Raw genomic sequence first — 24,935 nt, 5'->3', positions numbered from 1 at the left:
CTTCAGGGTTATTATTGAGGTATGATTTTTATTCCCAGTTATTTTGGTTTAATTTGGTTTTAATTGACCTGATTTCTCCTTTGACTGGATTTTCCTTTGGTATAATTCCTCCCTTTATTGATTTTCATGTTTTTCATTTCCTCCTCATAGAATTTTTAGCTAAGAATGTTGTATAGTGCAGGATTTCTAGTTGTAAATTCTTTTAACTTTCGTTTATCGTGGAAGGTTTTTATTTTGTCATCGTATCTGAAGCTTAATTTTCCTGGGTATAGAATTCTTGATTGCCCTTCATTTTCTGTCAGAGCTTGTTATACCTTTGATTGTCTGGGTTGAGAAATCAACTGGGCTCAGAATTGGTTTCCCCCTATACGTAATTTGATTTTCTTCCCTTGCAGGCTTTAAAATTCTATCCTTATTTTGTATATTAGTCATTCTCATTATAATGTGCCTTGGTGTGGGTCTGCTGTAATTTTGTTCATTTGGTGTCCTATAAGTCTCTTGTATTTGACTTTTCACTTAATTTTTTAGGTTTAGGAGATTTTCTGATATTATTTCATTAAAAGGATTTTGCATTCCTTTGGTTTGTGTCTTTGTGCCTTCCTCTATCCTGATAGATGTTGAATTTGGTCTTTTCATGTTATTCCATGATTCTTGGAGTTTCTGTTCCTGGTTTCTTACCATATTCACTGTGTGTTCAACAGTATTTTCAAGTTGTATGTTTTGCTGGGGGTTCTGTCTTCCAAGTGATCTAGTTTGTTGTTGATGCTTGCTATTGAATTTTTAGTTTGGCTTCTTGTTTCCTTCATTTCAAGGATTTATGGTTTTTTTCCCCCAAGAATGTCTTATGTCTTTGTTGAAGTGATCTTTTGCTGCCTTCATTTTGTCTTTTATATTATCCTTTACTTTGAAGATCATTTTAACTATGTATATTCTGAACACCTTCTCTGACATTTCTTCTGTGCTGCCCATGGATTTGATTATTGTAGCATCTTAGTTTGTTTGGGGTGCTTTCTTCCCTTGTTTTTTCATGTTGTTCGTGTGTCTTCTCCTTTAGCAGTGCAGATCCGGGGTACTACAGTTTCTACCATATAGATTTATAGTGTCCCTGCAGGTTGCCAATACCTCTCCTTCAAAGGGGAGATCAGTATTAACAGCATTCAATGCAAACAGTATGCAGCCTTAAACCAATAGCTCCTATTAAGACATTTACAGTTTTGTCACAATAAACGGAAGTCATGTGTTTGATTATCATCTACAATATAAGCAGTAGGTTTGTAATTTCTAATGGTGAACAAAGAGAACTGGCAGGGGCAGGGTGGTAGTGTAGGATGTGATGTTTTTGAGGTAGGAGGTGAGAATATAGAGATGTTAGATCATAGGAAGAGTGAAAGAGGAATCAAAAGAAGTTGGCTGTTAGCGGGGAAAAAAGAAAGAAAGAAACTCCAGGGAAACAGATAAGTGAGAGGAAAGTACATAAAAAGAGTTTAAAGAAAAAAAGAAAAGTAAAAATAAGAGAATATACAACAAACTATAATATACTATTCAGACATCCTACTCCTCAGTATCCTGATGCATGAAAAGTACTAGGTTTCAAAATGTTGGGGATGTAAGTGTAGGAAAAGAAAGAAAGAATAAAAAATCTCGAAGGAAAATTGAACAATTGTTTCTGTTGGAGTTGAATATCTTCTCTGCTTCCCTTCTCATCTGATAGGTGGGGTTGTCTGGAGTTTGCTGGTGTCTTCACCCTCAGGATGGTGAAAGTTAGTCTTGGTGGGAGGGTTAGTCTTGGAAGCGGAACTCCTGGAGGCGGGGTACAACAATTGCTGGTCCCCGTTGGAAGACTGCAACCTAGGAGTCTCCTTTGGGGTCCACTCGGGTGATACAGGAGCCTGGTCTTAGCCCATTACATCTCCTGTGGACCCTAAATTCCTGATAATTTAGTCTTTAAACTGTATGTCTACTGTCCCCACCTTTTTGACTTCCCAGGGAGGACCCTCTCTCTCTCCCCCGAGGGCTGAGTGCCGGGACAGGTGTGCCTGTCATGGAAAGCTGTTCTGTGTCCGGTAGGTCAGGACTAGGCAGTGAGAGCTACAGACTGGCCATGGCATTGCAAGCACGAGGCTGGGTTGGTGGTTTGGAGAGGAGGGTTGGGGGACTGGGCATTGGGGAGCCAGAGGATGCCATTGATTACCAAACCAGTGGGATGAGGTGATCAGTGGATACCAGATTGAGGAGGGAGTCAGGGACTGGGCTGGTTTCAGGTCCCAGGAAGTGCCACCTGAGTCGGCCCTGAGAACCCAGTGAGTTCCAGGCTGAGTGACTCGACGAGCTGGAATGAAGATGCTGTTATGTATAGCTAATTAGAACAAATAGGAAATACAAGAAAAAAAAAATCTAAGTGAACCAAAGGACAAATGATCTCGCTGATAAGCGGATGATGACACATAATGGGGGTTAGGGGGGCAAGAATGCAGGAAGGAGGGACTGTATAGAGGGAAAAGAGGGGTGGGGGGAAGGAAAAAATAACAGAATGAATCAAACACCATTACCCTATGTAAATGTATGATTATGCAAATGGTATGCTGTTACTCCATGTGCAAAGAGAAACAACATGTATTGCATTTGTTTACAATAAAAAAAAAATAAAATTAAGAACTTAAAAAAAAAAAATCTAAGTGAAAAGGTCCAGTTGGTTAAATACACTAAGCTGCTGTGGGCCATTATAGTGCAAAAGTAACCATAGACATATGTAAATGAATAGGCATGACTCGGTTCTGGTAAAACTTTATAAACACTGAGATTGAAGTTTTATATCATTTGCACATTAAAGGTTTTCATGTGAATTTTTTTGTGGACCATTTAAAATATGACAACCTCTCTCATCTTGTGAGCCCTACAAAAACAAGTGGAAAGCAATATATGGCCCATGGATCATTGTGTCAGCTGTGGAAAAGGTGGCATGTTTCTCTTATGGACTTCATTGTCAAAATGGGAAGGAATGAAAAGTCTTTCCTCGACTTTTGAAGTTTGGTTTGATTGAAGATTTTTTTCAGGATATAGTGATATTTATATACCTTGAGAAATTGACTCTTCTCATGTGCTGTAGACAGTTTAATTGGTTGTATCATTCCAAGGGATATTAAACATTTTGCCAGCTTATGCTTTTCACAGTTGTTTCCAAGAGGGGAACTTACGTGTAAAGAAAAAGTATAATTCTGACAATTGATCTAAATTAGTGATAGATCTGTTTTACTGACTGTAATACTCCTTGTGTTGGGTACTTTTGGAACTCTCCAGTTCAGTAATCATGTCAATAACTAAATTTAAGGCACAGTAAGTTAAAGCTTATTTGTAATTGTAGTTTATTCTGACTTATGTGTTGCATTGACAAATTTGAACACCTTAAGAGATCTTGGTTCTTTGGGAAATTCTTTGAACTCTGTTTTTAAAATTGACCTACTGGAACACATCTGTTAACAGACTTGATCCTATGTTTGACTCTGTAGATTTTTCTGAGCCTTAATAAGATGTGACCACAGGGTGGCATGTTTCTCATATGGACTTTATTGTCAAAATGGGAATGAATGAAAAGTCTTTCCTTGATGCTTTAAAATCTTGTTAGCTTTTGGTTACAACACAAATTATGTAATGTTTACAGTTCGGAGAATGGTAATCAGGACTGTTTTTCATAGAATATATTGGATTTAGCCACTGGCCTCAGGTTTAAGAATCAGCCTATAAAAACTGCTACAAGAATATAACTAAAGAACAAAAAGTATCTTGCCTTTTAAATACTTGTGAAAGCATGGGCAGATTTATTGGCATAAGATTTTTATCTGATTATAGAGGCTTCATAGAGGGATGAATGAAAAAGGGCTTGGATTCCAGATGGTTAGGACACACAAATAGTTAGAAAAGTGACCTTTCTTCTTGTCAGATGAAGATGAGAGCTGAATCTCTTCCAAAAGTTTTCATATATTAGCTATAAGGAGAGAAGGATCATATCTGTGTAGTCAAGGGAAGTAAAATCAAGTCTTGGTAGGTGGGACTTCAGTACAGATGTACCTGAAGTCCAGGCATATGTTCTTTATGTGCTAGTATTTCCAGTTGGGTTCATTCTTTGTTGGAGAATGGATTGAGCTGGTGGTGATTCTTGGGATGTAGAATTTAGAGAAATCATTCTTGCAACTTGAAAACGGGGGCCAAGAGCATTCTGACTGTGAGGATATAACTCTTTGACATACCACTCCATCTTCTTTGTGTAATTTTTAATCTCCTCTTGAACCTATTCATCAAAGAAATACACTGTTATTCGTTTACATGTTTATATTATCACCTCCCTTAAAATGTATGCTGAAAGAGGTCAGAGATCTTATTTTCAGGCACATTTTGTATTCCCATTGCCTACATATTGCCAGGCATGTAAGTGCTCAGTGTATGTTTGTTTTTATACTACCAGAATTGGGGTACAGTTTCACAGTTGAGATGATATATTTAATTTTCCTTAACTACAATATTTTATAAAGATAGGCTCCCATGTACAGCCTTGCTAATGCAAATTTGCCATATCTTTCCTTTCCTAGGGTGATTGTGTTGTTACAGTACTGCTTGCTGAAGAGGACAAAGTTGAAGATGATGTAGTTTTTTACTTGGTGTTTTCGGGTTCTACCCTCCATCACTGTACCAGTACCCGGAAGATCAGTTCTGATACTTTGGAGACCATCACTCCTGGTAAGTATTTGAATGGGATCTTTTCTAGCCTTTACTAGTCCTTGAACACTTTTATAGTATATTCTGTAGTATAGAGTAATATTAAGAGTGAACCAGAGTGATACAACTATTTTCAGATTTTTTAATTACATAGGTACTATATTTTATTAATCTTGCTTGTTCCAAAAAAGTGTGAACCTAATTAGAAATAAATGCAATAATGTGATGTTATAAATTGAAAAATCAGGATCAGCAAAAATTAATTTATTGTAATGTTGAAATTTGGGAAATACTAAAACACAGTGTGGAAGATATAAATTCTCATGTGATTGCTATTATGGGCGTACAGATTTTTATGAATTTCATGGTGGTAAAACCAAAAAAGAAAACACACACAGTTATGCATTTCTCATATCTAAGATAGAAAAACCTACAAAATTTTTCATGAAGCCAAATTTTCCCAAAATTCATAAATTATAGTTCATTGTGGAATGAAAGCTTAATCACTATTGTATTTTTAAGTTGAACAGAATTAAAAGATGTTTACTTACTAAAAAATTCTGTGAAGTCATCAGGACAACACTACTTCTAACAGAAAGGGATGATATAGTAATGCGTATCTCTTGGCCTGTCCTAGCCTTTGAAGGTATGTTGGTTTGTATTTGGAGAGGAGGTTCTATCCTCAGTTGACCTTGCTTCAGAGTTAACAATTAACCAGTTTTCATCAGAATTCAGAAGAGTGTATAGTTAGAGGGAATCTCTAAAAATACCAACAGCTTAACTGTTACCATTTAGAGAATAGATTTGATTAGATTGTTAACCTTTTTTATGAGTTCCACTTTCTTGGTGTAGGTGACCTAAGGTTAATTTGTTTATGAAGCATTTCAAATATCTGTTCTTGCCAGTATTGGATCAGATTGCCTGTTTTTTATTCCATTGACATTTCATATAAATTATCTTTATGTTTGATACCTACCAAATTCTGAAAATTATGCCACATTTAAGAACTAAGATTATGACTATTGAAAATTGTATTTATCTTCTTTCTTGACAAATTATTTTGAAAAAATAGGGAATATAAGATTCTAGACAGTCCCTAGGAATGTTTCTCTCAAACTTTTAGGGATAAGAAATTAAAAATAGTGGTCAGCATAGATACTGATTTTTTTTTTTTCTGAAGTGTATTAGGTATCCTTTATGATTTAGAGCTCCAGTCATCTTATTTTGTTGTGATGTCCATTGTATTGGAAAAGGTATTTCTGGAACTTGAGGTCTGCTGTCTAGAAGTGCCATTCATTATCACCAGTGCTAAAAATTTATTACATGTTGGTGATAGGGAGAAACAGTTCCTTAACTATGTAGAATCAGTCTGTTACTGGGCTCTTACTCAGAAAGGAATGGAGATAATTTTTACTAACTCTTTATGAATTAGAACAACTTTAAAAGTCTAGGGTGTTTGTACATATGTATCTAGAAAAGAACATATTAATTAGATCCTAGAAGAGTATAAGTAGATATACTTATACCAAGAGAATGGGCAAGTAAGACAGGTATATAATCCTGGGTTTTGGCCATGATAGTTACAAACCCACCAAACTCAAGTCCCTTGGTGGAGAGGGATGTATCTGGAATCTTCACTAGCAGGATCCTTAAATTAGGAAGGGTGGCAGGTAGTTACTTTCTTTCCAAACTTGTATGATAGCTGGGGCTAGTTTATACTAGATCCTTGTAACATTGCCTCTAGGATAACTTTCTGAACTTCAGTTTCATTTCTTCCCTTGACTTTGGTTCTGATACCTCTTTTTATATGTCTCAGTATCCCCTTTTCTCAGTCACACCCCTCTGTGAGTGTCCATTTTTACCTGTTGACTGTGAGTACCACTTCCCTGCCAACCCAAGCCAACCAAAATGAGTATTGTATACTCTACTTACCTCTATTTTTGTCTGAATCACCATAAATCATTCCTGACCCGTTCACTTTGGGCCCATAGTACCTGCCATCTCCTTCATTTTCTACTCATCAGCTTTCCTCTCACCCAGTTACCACACTCTCTTGCTTGCTTGCCAGCCCTGCCCCCCATTCCTCTGAATGTTCTACTACCTACCCGCATTGTCAAGTTGCTTAATCACAACAGAGGTGAAGAAAAGATTAGAATCCCTGAAAGACTCTACCTGTGGAAGGCCAGGGAGTATCACAGGAACATTTTAGCATGTGAGCCTTTTTTTTTTTTTTTTTAAGGGTTATACAAAATTTTATTTTGTAGGTAACATATGTATGCATTTTTAACAAGTTGTATCTTGTCATTTAACAATATCTTTTTACATTTATTATAAAAACAGAAACAAAAGATGTCAATGAATATTTGCTATTAGATTATTTCATGTTTCATAATGAAATATTTTGAAATGCAACATTAAGAAATCATTTGGGGGCTGGGGAGATAGCTCAGTCGGTAGAGTGCTTGCCTTGTAAGCACAAGGCCCTGGGTTCGATCCCCAGCACCCAAAAAAAGAAACAAAAAAAAAGAAGAAATCATTTGATTCTCAGTGAGAGCCATTATATCTATCTCAATTTCATGATATCTTTGTGATTTAACTTTTTTCTTCTCATATTTTTTGTCTTATTACTAGAACGTTAAGAGTCAAATACTAATATGGTAAAGATTTTGACTCTTACTAAAATTGTAGTTTTAGTTTGGTGTTCTTTTTATTTCTTATTACGTTTTAATAGTCTAAGTGTGGCTGTCATTTCTTTTAAAGTAATTTTTTAAATTTAATTTTTTGATTCATTGTACACAAATGGAGTACAACTTTTCATTTCTCTGGTTTTATACAATGTAGAGTCATACCATTTGTGTAATCATACATGTACATTGTCTCATTCCATTTTCTTTCTTCCCCCAGCTCCCTCCCCATCCCTCAGTTCCCTCTACACATTCCAACTTTCCTCCATTCTTCTCTTACTCCCTCCTTTTGATGTTTATGCAAGGAAACAAGTACAAGTTTAAGAAGGCCACAAAAGCAGATTTAAGGTAGTTTCATTCTATCCTAAAAAATTAATCCCATGATTAAATAAGAAATTAAAAACTAAAGCCATCCCTGGTTGGTGCACTGGAAGCAAACTATTTAAACAAAGGAGATTCCCAGCTGGATCCTTCTGCTCTAGTCATCATATATGAGAGTTTTCTGTTTTCTTTTTCAGCTACTGACATTTGAATTAATTTGGTAATTTGTTGTGGAGAAATAGAGATAGGAGCATTTAGGGGGTTAACTTAGTTTTTCCTCCCTTCTTCTTTCTTTTTTCCTTCTTCCTGCCCATTTGTTTTTTCTTTCCTTCCTTTCTTTTTCTGGGGATTGAAGCCAGGAGCTCATTCCCAGCCCTTTTTATTTTGAGACAGGGTCTAAATTGCCCAGGCTGGGCTTGCAGGCCTCCTACATCAGCCTCAACCTCTGAGTAGCTGGGATTATAGGCATGCATCACCGTGGATGGCTTTAGTTTTTAATTTCTTATTTAATCATGGGATTAATTTTTTAGGATAGAATTAAACTGCCTTAAATCTGTTTTTGTGACCTTCTTAAACTTGTACTTCCCTTACTTCAGGTCCTTACACAAACATCATGTCTCAGTGAGTCCTTTCTTGTCTACCTTATAACAATATACAACTGCCTCCTCTCAGCATTCCCTGTCCCCCTTTCTTGCTTTATGTTTTTTCATTGCACTTATCAACTTCTAACACATCATATATTTAGCTTATTTATTTTATTTTCTGCCTGCTCCTGCTAAGGTTTTAGTTAGGTTTATGAGGGCAAGAATTTTGTTTAATTCAGTGGTACATGCTAAGATGGTTCTTAAACTTGATGCAATAGCATTTCTGCTGCATTGAAATCATTCTAGTTCTTAAAAGCTGATTCCTTCAGAAAGGTGCATGTATGTATATACACTCCCCCTTCCCCCTAATTTTGGGGGGAGGGGCAGAAATGCTTCTTAAATACTTACTTAACTTGGAGAAGTCTGTCCTCTTTCCAAAGCTAACTTTGATGATTTCTTTGCATCAGTTAAGCAGTATTGATAACCTCAGGTTTCCTGTATGCTGAGAGCAGCATCAGATTAATCAAGATCCACATATTGCACAGAAGGTCTGTACAATAGTCTATACATTCCAGTTACTGGATAAATGTGCAAGGTCTTTTTGCCGCAGCTGCTTCTGATAGGGATCTCTCTCTGCACCATTCTGCAAGGACTAGCCTTGTGATTCCTAGGTATTTGGGCTGACTTGTTCTTGCTTTTAATGTCATGCTTCATCCACATTGCGGCTCAGATTTTTGAGTTCTCTGGTATGTTTTACTGTTAGTGTTTACTGTTAAGTGTTTTGAAATACTTTAGTTTTTACTAAAACCAGATGATTGATTGACCTTCAGAAGAAGCTACTTCTTGATGTTTCTTCCCATCTGTAACTTTCATCAAATATTTTCTGAAAATAGGTTGAAATATTAGACATTCTGAATTATTTCCTGAAACGAAACTTTGACTTTAGATATTGAAATTTTACCCCCATTTTCTATTTTCTCACTTTTTGCATGTTTTCTATTAAGAACCTTCCATTGAAGAGAGACTGTAGGAAAGCGGTAAAGGTGTTTTTAAAGTAGCCTTTTCTTGCTTGCCTACCATAGACTCCTGAAGATGTGATACAACCACCCCCCCAAAAGTATGGTAAGAGTAGTAACATCTTGAGGGACAGGTGAATAGACTTTGACTTCCTACTTTATCTGCCGTTAAATTGTTTGAATGTTTTACAGTGAGCATGCTACTTATATAGTGATTTTTAATAAACTTTGAACACTGAAAAGAATATTTTTTGAAAATAAGTGCATTATTGTGTTAATTAACACTAGACACAGATCAAATTTTATAATAAAATATTATACCCAAAATACTTATGAGATCGCTGGTTCAAGAATATCATTTGCTGTGAAATACAACTTGAAATGGAAAAACATTTCTAATAATTAAAGATGTTAACTTTGTAATTAAAGAAAATATAAAACACCCCATTATTGCTTCCTTATAGAAAAGGAATCCAACCCTAAATCATACTTTAATTAATCAATGATTTTCCTCTCAAGATGAAGCTAAGGGGCTTTTTTTGTGTTTGTTTGTCTTGTTAGCTGATTGGTAAATAGTGTAAAGAAATCTGAAATCTGAGTATCCTTAGAAGACCTTAGAAGATAATTCTTAGGAGGATATAAAGTACTATTTTGTTGTTCACTTACATTGATGAAACTGGATTTAGACAAAGCATTGATTTCGGAATGCAAAATGGAGCACAATGTTTAGTGGATTCTCCACACTGTTTTGTGAAAGATGCTGATATAGAATGCTTTATAAAATGAAATCTTTTTTTTTTTTTTTACCTTGTCTGTTAATTACTTTTAGGATTCATAGCAAGTGTTCTTGTTTAACAGAAGAACTTCAAACCTTCATTGACCCCCAAATTAGACTCAGCACTTCCATATCTTACTTTTTTTCATAGGGAAAGTTACTATACAAAGAAATTTGTCATGAAAAGGGAAAAAAAAAATTACCAGTCATACGTCTTCTGAATTTAATGGAAAAATTGCAGCCCAAGTCTCAACAAGTGGTCCTATAGTTATAGCATGATGTGTCTTTTATTTCTTGTAAACCAAGACCCTTTTTTAGCAGCAGATGTCCAGAGATTACTAAATTAGATAACATATTTGAAAAGAAGTTGTAAGTTTTTAATTGACCCAGTCAGAGAATTCTGATTCCTTCTCCACTATCAAAGCAATCATTTATTTTTTTACTGGACTTTTTATAGTAGTCTCTCTATAAGTACTCTTACTATAAGGCTTCTAGATAGCTGTGAGTTTATGTTTTACAATACTTAAGTATTTTAAGCTTCTTAATCCATATAGCGCTTGTACTTAAAAAAAAAAAAAAAAAAACTCACTCAAGAACTACTCAAAGGGGAAAGATAGTTGTTTTCTACTGTCCTAGTTATAATGTTATGAGGAAATTTTACATTTTATCACCTCGGGACTATGAACATGGCACTGGAATCCTGGGGCATGCATTACAACAGAACTGATATCCCCCAGGGAGTATAAATTGAATCTTGGGACTACAAAAATATAATCTTACTCCTCTTTACTTATAAAACAGAGATGGACATAATACAAATATGCGGTATATCAATGGTATTAAAATTTCATGAGGTATGAAGTAGAGAAAAATGTCTAAAAAGGCTACTTGGAGAGATAATAATGGTAAAAAGGTTCAGAAGGTACTGCCTTAGAGGTATATTGGCTAGAATATAGAAGATCACATTTTTAGAATTAATTAGCTCCTTGCTTTTCCAAATTGCACATGATGCAATTCCTTCCTGTGTTTGCTCTTTTTCCCCCCGCTACTTAAATACTCATGTGCATACAGTGATGTTTAAAAATATATCAAATTTGTACATCTGCAAATAGAGCACCAAAAACTAGAAGTGGTTGCATACTTTTTCATATAATCCTAGCTGCTGTAAGAGTGGGTCTGAGGAATGAACATTTCCTTTAACCTTATTATATCCACTTAAAAGATAGAAAAGGATCAGATTTTTAAATAGTTTAATGTCAGATTGAGTAGTAAAGACATTATTGTTATATTTTCCACCACTGACTGCTAATTTCTTAGACGATGACATCTGTGTGAGACTGGGCTTGGCTGGCCCAGGAAGCACTTTTAGGGTTCCTTTTTGGATAAGTGGTAAAACAAAGTCCCAATTGTTTCATCCTCAAAAGAGAAGGCCCGGATGGGATATGTTCCACTTTTAGCTTAGTAGGAAATGAAGTAATTCTTGGGTCATGCTTTAGTTTTGTTTATCTGTAGCAGTTGTTTTGTTTCCATGGATGCAGATGCTCCTTGTAGTGATAAGAAGCCTGCAGAAAAGCTCTCCCAACCTCTTGAACACACACCTCTGACTTAGGAACTTACATGAATTAAATTTTTCTAAGAGGACCATTGCTTTAAATTGCCACTCCTCACTTAGGTGCTTCTTGTATTTTTGTTTATTCTTCTCCTTTCCTTTATTTTTTTCAGTTCAACTGTTGTGCCAAAGGCAGCAATTGGCTCCAAAGCTTTATTGGGCCTTGCTGACTGGAGATACTCTTTATAAAGTTTTAGGGATCCATTTTCCTTGAGTTACCTGAACAGAAGCATTTTACTAGCTAATAGTAATACCAGTTTTGGTAATACCTGCTTTCAGAGCTTTGTGTATGGCCACTTCTCGTGTTTGTAACAGTCCTTGGGTTTGTGGTTTTTCTCATTTTAGGTATAAAGAAATAGGCTTCAAGGTCAAATAGCTTTCTCAGGATAACTAAGCCTGTCTGGGGTTCAGACCTAATATTTTTTGACTCTTCAACTAATTGCCAGTATTCTTTGGGACCCCTTTCAGTTCACTCAGCTGGGAAGAGAGCTCTTCTATCTTGTAATCTGCTTTATATTTTTGTTATAAATGAACTGGGCTCGATAGTGGGATAAATTTAGAAAGACTTTTTAAAGATGAAAATAAAGTTCGGGCTATCAAATTTAAGTGAGGACCATTAATGTTTGGATCTTTAACAATTTATCTTTGTCATCTCTCTCAATTCCTTTAGGACCATTTCCTTCACAAGTTCAGTAAAATTTTCTGAAGTTACCTTTAAAAAAAAGAAAAGTACTGTGAGTTGTATTTTCCTTATACCAGGAAATCAAGTGGAAGGAAAAACACCATGGAATTAGCAAAAATCTTACTATTCTTCTTACATAAAATCTACAGTTTGTTTTTATGAACAAAGTTAAATTGTATTTATCATATCAAATTGGATATGAGTTTTCCATTTGACGTCTTTATAGTGTAGCTATAGACATTGTTAATACCCTGTGTTCATCATGTAAAAAGGCAGTCATAAGACTAATGGTCACCAACAAATAATCATGCCTCTAGACCTAATTTACAGTAGTAAAAAGTTTTATGTGTGCATATGTAGTGATTTTTGTTTTCTTAGGTCCACATTATAAAACTTTTAGCATAAAAATTCTGATTTCTTTCTCTAGATGCTTTATCTGAAAGTTTATAGGAATTAAAAATAATCTTTGGAGCCTCTTGGGCATAATAGAAGAAAATATCAGTGTAAGATATTAGTCTGTCAACCTTGTGTAACATTAGTTTGAGATACTTTGTTCTTGATCAGTATTAACTCTTCCAATTACTCTTCAATGAAAAGTTATCCATGAAACCCTCAGTTCTCTGCTCTTCTTTTAACTCAGTTTTTCTTTAAAAAAAAAAAAAAAAAAAAAACAAAACCCTATAATATACCAAACAAATTCCAGATTTATGGTATGTTTTACTTATAGTGATTCATAATTTCTTCAGATTGTTAAGTTCATGTCTGACAGGAAAATATTAGGCTAACAGTTGGATGACATTGCTAGATATCTGTTTCATGATCTTTTCATGGTCTGACATTCTGCCTTTTCTTGTATACAATTGCGGTTTAGATATACACTAATAGAGTTGACAGTAATTCAACAGTCTTCCACCTGCTAACAAATTCTGCCAGAGCAGCGGTAAGAGATAAGCATATTTGTGCTGCCAAGCACCACATACACACTCAGCATACCCTTAGACCACCTTCTGTTTCTTTCCCCCTTGTTTGCTCCTACCTCATTGTTTTAGTCAACTTTTTTTTGCCACTGTGACTAAAAGACCTGAGAAAACAATTTTAGAGGAGGAAAAGTTTTTTGGGGGGCTCACTGTTTCAGGGGTCTCAATCCATTGACAGACAGCTGTATTTCTCATGGCTTAAGTGAAGCAGAACAACATGGCAGAAGAGTATGTCAGAGGGAAGTGGCTCACATGATGATCAGAAAGCAGAGAGACTTCACTCACCAGATACAAAATACATACCCCAAGGGCATGCTTCCAATAACTCATTTCCTCCTGCTACACCCTGTCTGCCTTCAGTTACCCATTCAGTTAATCCCATCCCAGGGGATTAATTCACTGTTCGGGTTAAGGGTCTCACAAACCAATTATTTCTCCTCTGAACTTTGCATTATTTCACATGTGAGCTTTTGGGGAGCACATCACATCCAAACCATAACACTCATCATTCCTAGGTGTAAGTAGTTACTTTAGTAGTCCCAGATAGATTTCTGTGCAGATAGGTCTGCACAGATAGGTCTGTCTGAAATCTTGAACAAGATACTATTGCTTCACCATCACTTTTTACTCTGTGTACACCTACAGAATATGATTGGGGGGTGATGGTGTAGGGAGAGACAGGAAGATAGATGCTGGGGATTAAACCCAAGTCTTCTCAAGTGCTAGACGAGCGCTGTACCACTGATCTACATCCTACCACTTTGTAAGTTTTATTGTGAGAAAGGGTCTCACTGAGTTGCCTAGGCAGGTCTTGAATTTGCCATTCTCCCTCCCTAACTTCCTGAGTAACTGGGATTATAGGCATGCACAGACTCACCTGGCCAAGAAGGTGGTTTTATGGACTGATAAATGTTTATTTCTAGTGGCATTGTGACTCCCTTTCTAATTCAGGTTTTCAGGTTTTCCATTTTTGCATAGACTTGAGCAAGGAGATTGATAAGAAAGAATAAGGACTGTTTTCATGGGTAAGGCCAATGGGTATTATTATTTTAGTTCTTGTAATATCTCCTCTAAGACATAGCAAGTATAAGTATTGAAGGCAGAATTTAATTTGGATCCCAAGTTATTTACAGCATTATTGTGGTATTGTGAAGTTAATGATTTTGCTGTCTGCCTCAGAGGAGTGTCAGTAATTTATAAATTTGTTTAATTCTGAAACAATGAGGCTACACTGTAATAAGTCACAACATTTTTATCTTTAAAGTAATTCTTCTGTCTGAAATACATATTGCTACCCACTCCCCTTCCAATTTGAATTGAAGTGAAGCTGTATGTGTTGCTTTGGATGATATTGTTAAAGAATTTGGGAGGACCCTTCCAAATTATAGCTCTGCACTCATAAGGCTAAGAGGCCCAATTAGGTTAGGTTGTCATTTACCTCATGCTTCATAGCTAATAAGTAAGAAAATAGTTTTAAAGTTAGTCTTGTCTACTAAGCATCTAGATGTAGCCTAATTAATATTCCCCCGCAACTCTCTCTCATAGTAATAGTTCCATCCCTTGAGCTCACCCCCTGCTTTCCATTTTTACTTTTTTTTGGGTGGGAGGGGATTGAACCTAGGGGTACTTAACCACTGAGTCACATCCCAGCCTTTCTTAAATTTTTTTCATTTTTTATTTTGAAATAGGGTCCTACTAAGTTGCTTAGGGCTTCATTAAGTTGCTAAGGATTGCCTTGAACTTGCAGTCTGCTTCCTGATTACAGGCATGCTGGGATTACAGACATGTGCCATCACACCTAGCACATTTTTACATTTTTAAAGCTATTTCCTTCTCTGCCTTTTCTCCCTGTCTACCTTCTGCCTGGCATGACCCATAGGCTTTTGCAATTGGAGAAACCTCAGCACCTGTAGCATTATAGCTCCTTCATGCTATAATGAAGGAATTGAGGCCCAGAGAAACAGCTGCAACTGAATATAGATGAGTTTTAGCCAAGATTTGAATGTGTTTTTATTCTTTTCTCATTGATTCTTTCATGGTGCCTATGTTTATTTCTGTCCTTCCCTCTCTCTCCTTCTCACTTCCCCTCCCATTCCATCTGTCTTCCCATCTTTCTTTCCTTCAGTCTTTTTGTCTTGTCTTCCCGTGTTTTGGCTGGCCTGGCAGTTGGTCTGCCCTACTTCCTCCCTCCCCAGCTTCTCTCTTTCCCCTCCCCTCCCCTCCCTTCCCCCCAAAACTCCCCCCTTTTCTTTTGTTTTATTTCCTTTTTCTCTTTTTTTTCTTTTACCTTCTTTCCTTCCTCATTCTACCGCTGAGCTACATAAGCCGCTTTTACATTTTGAGACAGTCTCTCTATGTTGTCAAGTCTGGCCTTGAACTTGAAATCCTCCTGTCTCAAGACACCTGTGTAGGTGGTATTAAAGGCATGGGCCGCTGTGCCCAGGTTTTATTTCACTCTAAGCCATCTTATGTATACATAAATTTTGGGTGTAAGAACAGATTCTAGAGTAGTGAAACTTGGATTCAGATTTTAATTCTGCCATGTCAGGGCTATTTATAACCTTGGGCATGTTGCTTTGTTTGGCAAATAAGGATAATAAAAATACCTACTGGTTATTGTGAGATGTTATTTGTAAAGCACTGAGAATAGTATCTGGCTCATGGCAAGTATTTTATAAGTGCTTATTAAATGAATAAGAAGAGAAAAAAGAACGAAACACCTTAGTTCTAAGCGTTATAGAGAAGAATCCCTGGGGATGAGAGACTTGGGGGCAGTGGGCCTGTGAAAGATCCTTTTAAACTGCCAATTCCTTGGTGAAATGTACTCCTTCCCCATCCCCTAGTTGCACTGTATGTTTCTAACAGAGCTCATCTGGTTTTAACTTACACTGCAGTTATCTGTAGCTTGTTTGAGTCTTTGCTGTGAACTATAAAGCACTGGAAAATGAAGCCTCTTGCCTTCCTCATCTTCACCTTCTAATCATGGTGCCCGAACTTTGTGACTGTCCAACTACTAGTTGTTAAACAGAACTGAGTCAGATGTTATAGAACATTTTACAAGAAGTATTTTCTGCCAGTAAAATACACGAACCTACTACCTGGATCAGTTGACTAGTTGCTGGTGACATTGATGTCTTTGTAATTAGGCTGACTGCCTTTTAAAGAAAGATTTAAGTGTTTCCCTGATTTCACATAACATATTCAAGGCACAGATTCTATGTGTATATTGAATTGAGGGGTGTATGCACATTTGTACATGTGTATGCACACTGAGCACACACATTGGGCAGGAGATGCTTCAGCTTTTTCTGTCCTTCCCAGAAAGGATTCAACTTGGAAGGCAGTAGGAGTATCCTGGAATTACATGTTTGTGTGAAGACTGATCTTTACAACTTCTGAATCTGTTATTCTTGCTTAATAGTCATACTGGCCTATCTCTCCAAGTGTCAGGCTCCTTTCAGGCGGGAGCTTAGTTGTTACCTTCCGTCCTCTGTTGATGGATAATATGACACAAAACCCTTGCATCATGATGTGAAAGGGCAGGTCCTTTGGTATCAACCTTGACTTTTAATAATGAATTCTGCTTCTTTCTTAATATATATTTAACCATGTGTAAGTTCCTTTAATTCTGGTGGTGTCTGTTTTCTCATCTATAAAGTGAAGAAAGCCAGACTCAGTGGCGCACACCAGGGAGGGTGGGGCAGGAGGATCATAAATTTGAGGCCAACCTTGGCACCTTAGCAAGATCCTGTCAGAAAATAAAAAGAACTGAGAATGTAACTCAGTGGTAAAATCTCCCTGGGTTCGAGTCTCAGTACAAAGAAAGAAAGAAGAGAAAGTGAAGACAATATGTACCTTATAAAATCGTCATGTAGAAAAAATTACATATCAGATACCTGGTATGTAGTAGATTCTTAGTATATACTTGTTACTACCCTAAAATTACACAACAGTGAGAGTTTTTTTGTCACAAGGGTGAAGGTATGTGGAGAAATCACCACTTATCATTGTGATTGACAGTGGAAAAAATATTGTTCTCTTTCAAAGACAGCAGAAAGCTTAGTTTGTTTTGTCTGAGTTTGAAATCTGTATTAGTCTCTGTCCATGGTATGGAAACTTAGATCATGGACTTCAGAGAGGGATTGTTTTCCCCTCTGCATTGGGGTGCTGCAGAAAAGCAGTCTGTGCATGTGTTATGGATTTAGGAAACTTAAGGATGCACAGGTGCCTGTGGTAAATCAGAGAACAAGGTGGTATAACTCAGTCAACAAAAATAGTAAACCGATTTTTTTTTCCCTGATCAGAAAGATATTGAGATGAAGAGTGATAATGGTAGGAGCAACATAGTTGTGGTAGTTAAGGTCAGTGTTTAAAGGAGAAAAAACAGTGATGTTTACATGAATATATTCTGCATATTGAAAATATTTAATTTTGAATGGCTAGGTCCAGAAGAAAGTCTCATTCTTCAAGAATACTTACATACAGAAACATTGTGCTGTTAAATTTTGCTAATTTCACTCAAGCTGAGCTCTTTGGGGCGGCATATGGGTTGTTTTCTGAAGTCATAGTTCATGAGGTACCTGCCCATCTGTACAGTAGTTACCGCAGAGTCCTTAGCATGTTTGCTTCTCTTGAACTGGGCTTCTATCCACAGCATTACACCTTTGTTATGGAACCAGATGATTTCATTGAAGTTCTTATCACATTAGTAGTTGACACAGGAAAAAATGTTTATCTGAGAACAGTAAAAATATTAAGTACTTTTTAGGCCTTGGTTTGATAATAATACTAAAGTAAAATCAAGTAGGTTTGCACTTTTCAAAGTGCTTCATTGTTTATCACGTTGCAGTCATAGTGAAACAAATGCTGGGGAATCTGTAAAATTTCTTTCATACTTCTGTGAATGATAGTCTTCCCGATTGTGTTTTCAAATCTAAATTCATCTTAGTAGGTATTTAACTTTCTTCCATTGTGTGCTAGACCTTACAGTTTCCCCAAGCTTTCATTCTTAAAATTTATTAAAATTGAACAACAGTATTCAGCAGTCTGCTTTATGCCTAATACTATGTTGTAGTCATGGTGGAAACTGGGATACAATTGTTTGCTGCTAGGGGAACTCATTCATGTTTTCAAGTAACAACTTAAAAAGAACAAAATGTAGTTCATTCTTTCTTTTTCTTATGGTTATATGAAATAGTGGGGTTCATTTTGACAGTCGTAAATGCATATGACATAGTTTTTTCCCATTTCAGTCCTCATCACTTCCTCTTTCCTTCCTTTTCTCCCTTCCCATCCCCTTTCTCTGCTTCTTCTTCTGCCTTTTTTTTTTTTTTTTTTTTTTAAATGGTGCTGAGAATGAATGGAGGGAATCTGGCATGCTAGGCAAGTGCTCTACCATTGATCTACACCCTTAGCTCTGAAAACAGTTTTGAGAAATTTGATTTGAAAAAGTACTGTTAGAGCTCAGAGGAAAGAGGGATTTCTTTTAGAAGAGAAAAATTTGTGTTATTAAAAAAAGAACTAGGACAACTCACTGTGTCCTTTTATCAGGGGAGTCTAATACTGTTTTTTTGGTCACCTGTGCTTTCTTTAGGTCATGACTGCTGTGAGACAGTGAAGGTGCTGCTCTGTGCTTCCAAAGAGGGCCTTCCTGTGTTTGTGGTGGCTGAAGAAGACTTCCATTTTGTCCAGGATGAGGCATATGATGCAGCTCAATTTCTGGCAACCAGTGCTGGAAATCAGCAAGCTCTGAACTTCACTCGTTTTCTTGACCGGTCAGGACCTCCATCTGGGGATGTGAATTCCCTTGATGAGAAGGTTGCACTGGCATTCAGACACCTGAAGCTGCCAGCAGAGTGGAATGTTTTGGGGACAGATCAGACTTTGCATGGTGAGAATTACATGATCCGCAAACAAACTTTGAGTTCAGAACATTTCTGTTTTTATATGGGACTGCTTTTGTGTGGTTGTTATATTAAAATACTTCCACCTTAAATTACTGTAGCAAAGTAGTCTTGAAGGCATCTTTTCAAGGTTCTTTGAGCTGTTACTCTTGTTCTCCCAGTGAAATGACCCAAGAGAAAGCACCCACATGAAAAGTGTTCCAGTACTTTCCTGTGTCTGAATTTCAGGCTTGGTCTTTCAAGCAAAGACAGAAATTTGTCCTTCATGAGGACAGTAGCACAGTAACCTTTTGGTGATTCATGATCCGTGACCAGGTTTATTGTGTTCTGAAGTTCTCAAAACTGTACAAAATTGGAGGAAAGGAAGACTCAGGTGTATGCCACGGGAAAATGAGAATGGAATAAATTTTGAGAAACCCCACACTTTCTTAACTAGGGTAGTTTCACTTTTACTGATTTTGTTTACTGGGCTTCCATATAAAAATTCTTTAAGAGAAGGCCTTCACTTTTTAGAAACACTAATATAATAAGTATATACTTAGGTCCTTTTAATCACACAGGGGGTTTCCCACATAATTAGTCTTATAGCAGATGACATCTACTAGATGTTACAATTACACAATTTTTTTTTCATTGAAATATAATATATACCTGGGATTCCTAAATAACAACCTCTTTCCTTGCTGAGTGTAAATCCAGTGAAAAATTTAGGAATCTCATAGAGACAGATCAAAATGTTTGCTTTGATAGACATGAAAACTAGATTGGAAGGCTGACCCCAGTGCTCATGCCAGAAGGCATTGCCAGAGGCTTTCTGTCATTTCTAGAAGAATGGACAGTCAAAAATTGCCCTCAGAGTCTGCCTGTCTTTGAGTATAGTGCTATGTAGGATGAACAGACCAGAAGTTCCCCCTTCTACATCTAAGCAATTCTTGAGAAGAATTGCCCAGATAAGACTGTATAGGGGCATGCCCAGTTCCTGCTCTCTCAGACTTGTCAGGTAAGTTGATTCGTCCTTCCAAGAAAGAATGGTGAAGAAGTATTTGCTAGCACCAAGTCTCTTAAATGCATGGAATTTAATAGTCAAGCCTGTGATCAGCCAGTGGAATTGTGTCAGGGCCTACTGTCAGATATTACCAAGTCGGGCTTCTCCAGGTAAAATATGAAGGAAAAGTCTGGACTACAAAAATTAAAGAAGAAACCCTCCCCCCTTTAAAATTAGTGTACTATCCAAGAAACTTCTGCTTTACTAAGCAGAATTTCTTGAGATCTGAGTACTGCCTATTTAGAAACCTAATGATGGGCCCTAATACATGGCTTCTGCCATTTCTACATTAATGTGGAAATGACCATCTGGTTGCCTTTTACAATTCAGTTATCAAGTTAGATAGCTCCAGCATTAGTTATTTGTGGAGCTAATTGCACTTTTACAGTTTTGTTTTCTCTTTTTAAAAATAGGATCAGGAGTTAGTTTGTTCATGTTACAACGATTAAAAGAACTGTTGGAAAAAGCGAAGTTCTTAAACTTTGACTGTATTACTTTTCCTCTCTGGACCTTAGCTTCCTTATCTTTAATAGGAGGAAACAGGCCAGTTTTAATTTTTTGTGTAGTTTCCACATACTTTTAAAGTTTTATGTTGTACAAAATTGCTTAAGCAGTGGCAGCAAAGAATAAAAAAAATTTGAACATTTGCAGGATTTACATATTAAAACCACAATACAGTGCCATACACACTTATTAGAATGGTTAAGATTAAAAATGCCAAGTGCTGTCCAGGATATAGTACATCTCAAACTGCTGGTGGGAATGCACAGTGGAAGAACTACTCTGGAAAAGTTTGGCTTCTGTTTTTGTTTTGTTTTGTTTTGGTGGTGCTATGGATTGAACCCAGGGCCTTATGCACACAAGGCAAGCACTCTACCAATTAAGCTATATCCCCAGCCCTACCATATTTTTTTTTTAAATAAAGTTAAATGTATGTTTACTGTATGGCAGCATTCCCACTTTTGGGCATTTTATCCTAGAGAAATGAAAACTTATATTTACTAAAATGTCTATGTACAAATGTGCCTTTAGCAGCTTTAATCATAATCACTAAAAGGAGCAATAACCCAGGTACCCCTCTCTGAATGAATATGTGAACAAACTGTAATATGTCCATACAACAGAGTACTACTCAACAATAAAAAAAAGAATAAACTATTGATAATGTGCAGTAACTTGGATGCATTTTAAATGCATTGTGCTAACTAAAAGTCACTTTCCAAAGGTTATGTACTTTATGGTTCTGTTTATATGACATGCTGGAAAAAGCACCATTACAGTGACCAAGAAGAGGTCAGTAGTTGCCAGAGTTGAGACTAGGGTAAAGTCTGACTGCCGAGTATCATGAGGGAATTGTCTAGGAGCATTGGAGTTGTTTTGTATCTTGTTAGTGGTGGTGATATAAGAATGTATGTGTTATATGAATACACCACAGTGAATCTCATCATCGTGTACATCCTCAGGAATTTAAATAAAAATTTAATAATAACTTTGGGAAATGGCAGAGAGATCAGTAGAAGGAAGGGAGCGAGGGTGGGGAAAGGGAAGGAGAAGGAAGGTACTGGGGTTTGAATTAGAATAGAATATATTCCATGCTTACATAATTATGTCAAAATGGTTTTACTGTTATGTATAACTAAAAAGAACCAATTTAAAAAAGTGCTAAAACTCATAGAATTTTACACCTCTCAAAAGTTAATTTTATTTTACATACATTTAAAATAATTCAATAACAAAAGTAATTAAACAAGTTAGGTTGTATACTTTGCAAGGTAAAATGTACAGAAAGAACTTGAAAGAACTGTGTGTTAGTCCAGCTGTGATCAGGAGTCAGATTTCAAGGGCTCCATGTACCTCACAGTTTAGATTGTTCTCTTAGTTGTGAATGGGAATCTAGGAACACTGCACTGGTGCAGGGCTGAGTACACCATTTAAAGAGTTAATCATACTTGCTTTTGAGGGACAAATATAATGGAATAATCTGTTCACATCAGTCACTTGCACATCGGTTACTTTTAAAAAAGTATCTAAAAGAAAAAGGTATAAAGTAAGCTTGGTGCCTGGAAGAATACAGGTAAATAGGGCACTTCATTACATAAGAGGACTATTTGCTGTTGAAGGCTGGGATGTTTACAGGTGTCCCAACCTAATATGCAGACAAAGGAAATCATGTAAGATTTATGGCTAATCCTCTTTAACTGTTGAGATGCAGTGCTTTTTTAGCTTTTTTTTTTCCAGGTCAGTGACTCCTTTGAAAATAGCTCAGATTTCTCTTCAGAAAATATACACATAGGTGTCTTCCTGCAAGCACTGACATGTAGTAAGTTTCACAGTCTCCCCAAACTTGAGTTGTGAACATGAAGTTAAGGAGTCTTGGTTTACATGTGATATTTTAAAATGGAAAGAACATGGAGAATTGAAGTCAGACTGTTTATATCCTGGCTTCATTGTCATAATTTGTGGAAAATACTGTATCACTGTTAGTCAGTTTCCTTACCTATAAAATAGAAGAAAATGTAGATTGATAGTGTGTGCTGGTTTCCAGACTAGTCATTTCAAACACACCATGACCAATATCCAGTAACCTTTTAGAGATACAAAATATTGATAAGCTGTGACAATGGATGGTTATATGTCCTTTGAAAAGATAAAACAGGACAGCCCTAAAAGGAAAACTTTTCAAAACAGTATGAAACTGTTTTGCTGGACTCATTTCTCAAGTTAATCCTCACTTTCAACTAGAGGAAGAGTGAGTGTATCCATTTTAGTTCTTCCAGGTGCTCCCCACTCCCTAGTTATATAAAGAAGCCTCTATGCTGTACTTTTGTCCACAGATCTACTTTAAATGCAGATAATAAGGATTCTTCTTGGTAGTGAGGGGGTGATTTGGGGGACAAGGGTGTTCTCATTTTCTGTTTTCCAAGTCTCATTTAGTTGTCTAAATGGCTTGGTGATTATGAGAGTGGTTTGTTACTGGAAGACCTCTGTGGTTACTGGAAGACCTCTATGTAGCAGCAATCAGCTTGACTGTCAGGTAGCTTAGAGTGGGTTTCTTGAAGACTCGATCTAGAGGAAGCAAGGAGAAAAACTCCGGGGAAAGTCTCCCTTCTTATTTAGTCATGTTAACTAAAGTGAAAAAAAGATGGGGGTGGAAATCTTCCCCACAAAGAGAGTGTTGGGTGACAGAAAAAAGACAGGTTTAAGAAATAACTGCACTGAGAACAGCCTGTGCATTCCCACTTTTGTATATCTGATTTTGTTTAGTAGATCCTCAACCTTAATCTTTTGGTGTTTTAGTTCCAACAGTCTTTTCAGAGTGTTTGATAGCTTTTCATGGAAAGTTTTCCTTAACTGCACTAGTAGTACTTTTCAAATTTTTTTTTAGCTGTTATAACTGCTAAAGAAGAAAACAATAAAATATAAAAAGATTGGTAATGGATTTTTTTTTTCTTGGCAAAGAATTAATAACTATTGACTCTAAGACAAGCAGTGTCTGCTAGCAACTAGGGGTAAGCTCTGAAAGGTTTTTGTTGCGTCTCACACCTTGGTGTTGTCTCAGTGTTGTAAGTCTTATTTTTCTAAAAGTCTTTTTGTCACACTGTTGAATTAAAAGAATATTTTGCTTTCTCATTCAGTGTGAGAATTCATGCATCATATGAGACAGGTTTATTTATGAGGCAGTCCAGAATAGTAAGAAAGAAAGATGATTTGGAATCCCATTCTGTGCAGAAAAGCTAGGCCTTCGGAGAGGCCTTTGCAACTAAGTATGCTTAAATAGGATAACCAGTCAACATGGGTCCAATGAAATACCATTACAGGATAAAGAAAAAAGTATCGTGAGTATTCAGATGGAATTCCATGAAGATGGTTTTTTTAAACCAAAGCAAAATTTAGAAGACACTGTACATTTGTCTTAAAAGATGAAAGAAGTCACATCTATCATACAGTTAAGATAAGGAAGCAAGAAAGTGTAGGTTTTAAGAGTCAGGGTTCAACTACAGAAGGGAGAACTGTAGGGGAAATAGAGATCTAAGGATTCATGAATAGCTGGGGAGTCAGGCTAAATAAGTCCATAGTTTATAGGGCAGGAACGGAAGATGTTGGACAAGGTCAGGTAATTCACCAACATGGGCCAAACCTGTCTTCCTCAGGTGGTCAGGAAGGAGAGATCCTGAGCAGAGTGGAATTCCATAGGCACAGGCATAGACTGAAGGTGTCCTCTACAGACAAGTTCCTTGGTCCAGGGTAAAACTAAGCTCTGCTTTCATTTTATTCATTTTTTTTTTGTTGTTGTTTGTTTTTAAGCTCTGGTTTTAAAGTCTTTCAGCTGATTCACTCAGGCCTTAACCTCATGTTAACCAGGATAAACGTCCCATATGAAATCAGTTGATAAAATAGCTTTAATTAATTATATCTGCAAAAGAAGCTATCAGAAGGGTAGAGATGCAAAGGAGGGTGGTAGAAATGCTGCAAGGATGTATAGAATCCCAGGGCATAATTAAATTCACATTGGACTGAAGAACTCAATTGACCTTGTAGGAAATTCAGTTAATGATCAGAAAACAAAATTGAGTAACTCTCAGAATACAGGGGGAATAGATCACAGATCATGAAAGTGAAAATACAGAA

At 36.6% G+C, this 24,935-nt stretch overlaps 1 protein-coding gene across 9 annotated transcripts in view; it reads left to right on the top strand.

The window, feature by feature from the left end:
- Akap13 (A-kinase anchoring protein 13) overlaps nucleotides 1-24,935 on the top strand; it is a 358,212-nt gene that overhangs the window by 130,917 nt on the left and 202,360 nt on the right. For all 9 annotated transcript variants that reach the window (XM_047540454.1, XM_047540456.1, XM_047540458.1 and 6 more), the window contains 2 exons: nucleotides 4,584-4,731; nucleotides 18,952-19,248. In XM_047540454.1, coding sequence (XP_047396410.1) covers nucleotides 4,584-4,731; nucleotides 18,952-19,248 — 445 coding nt within the window. The remainder of the gene's footprint in view (nucleotides 1-4,583; nucleotides 4,732-18,951; nucleotides 19,249-24,935) is intronic.

The sequence above is a fragment of the Sciurus carolinensis genome, chromosome 2 (genome assembly GCF_902686445.1).
Source record: "Sciurus carolinensis chromosome 2, mSciCar1.2, whole genome shotgun sequence".
Classification (NCBI taxonomy): domain Eukaryota; kingdom Metazoa; phylum Chordata; class Mammalia; order Rodentia; family Sciuridae; genus Sciurus; species Sciurus carolinensis.
The sequence above is the reverse complement of the archived record's forward strand: the minus strand, read 5'-3'. Positions and strand labels throughout refer to the sequence as shown.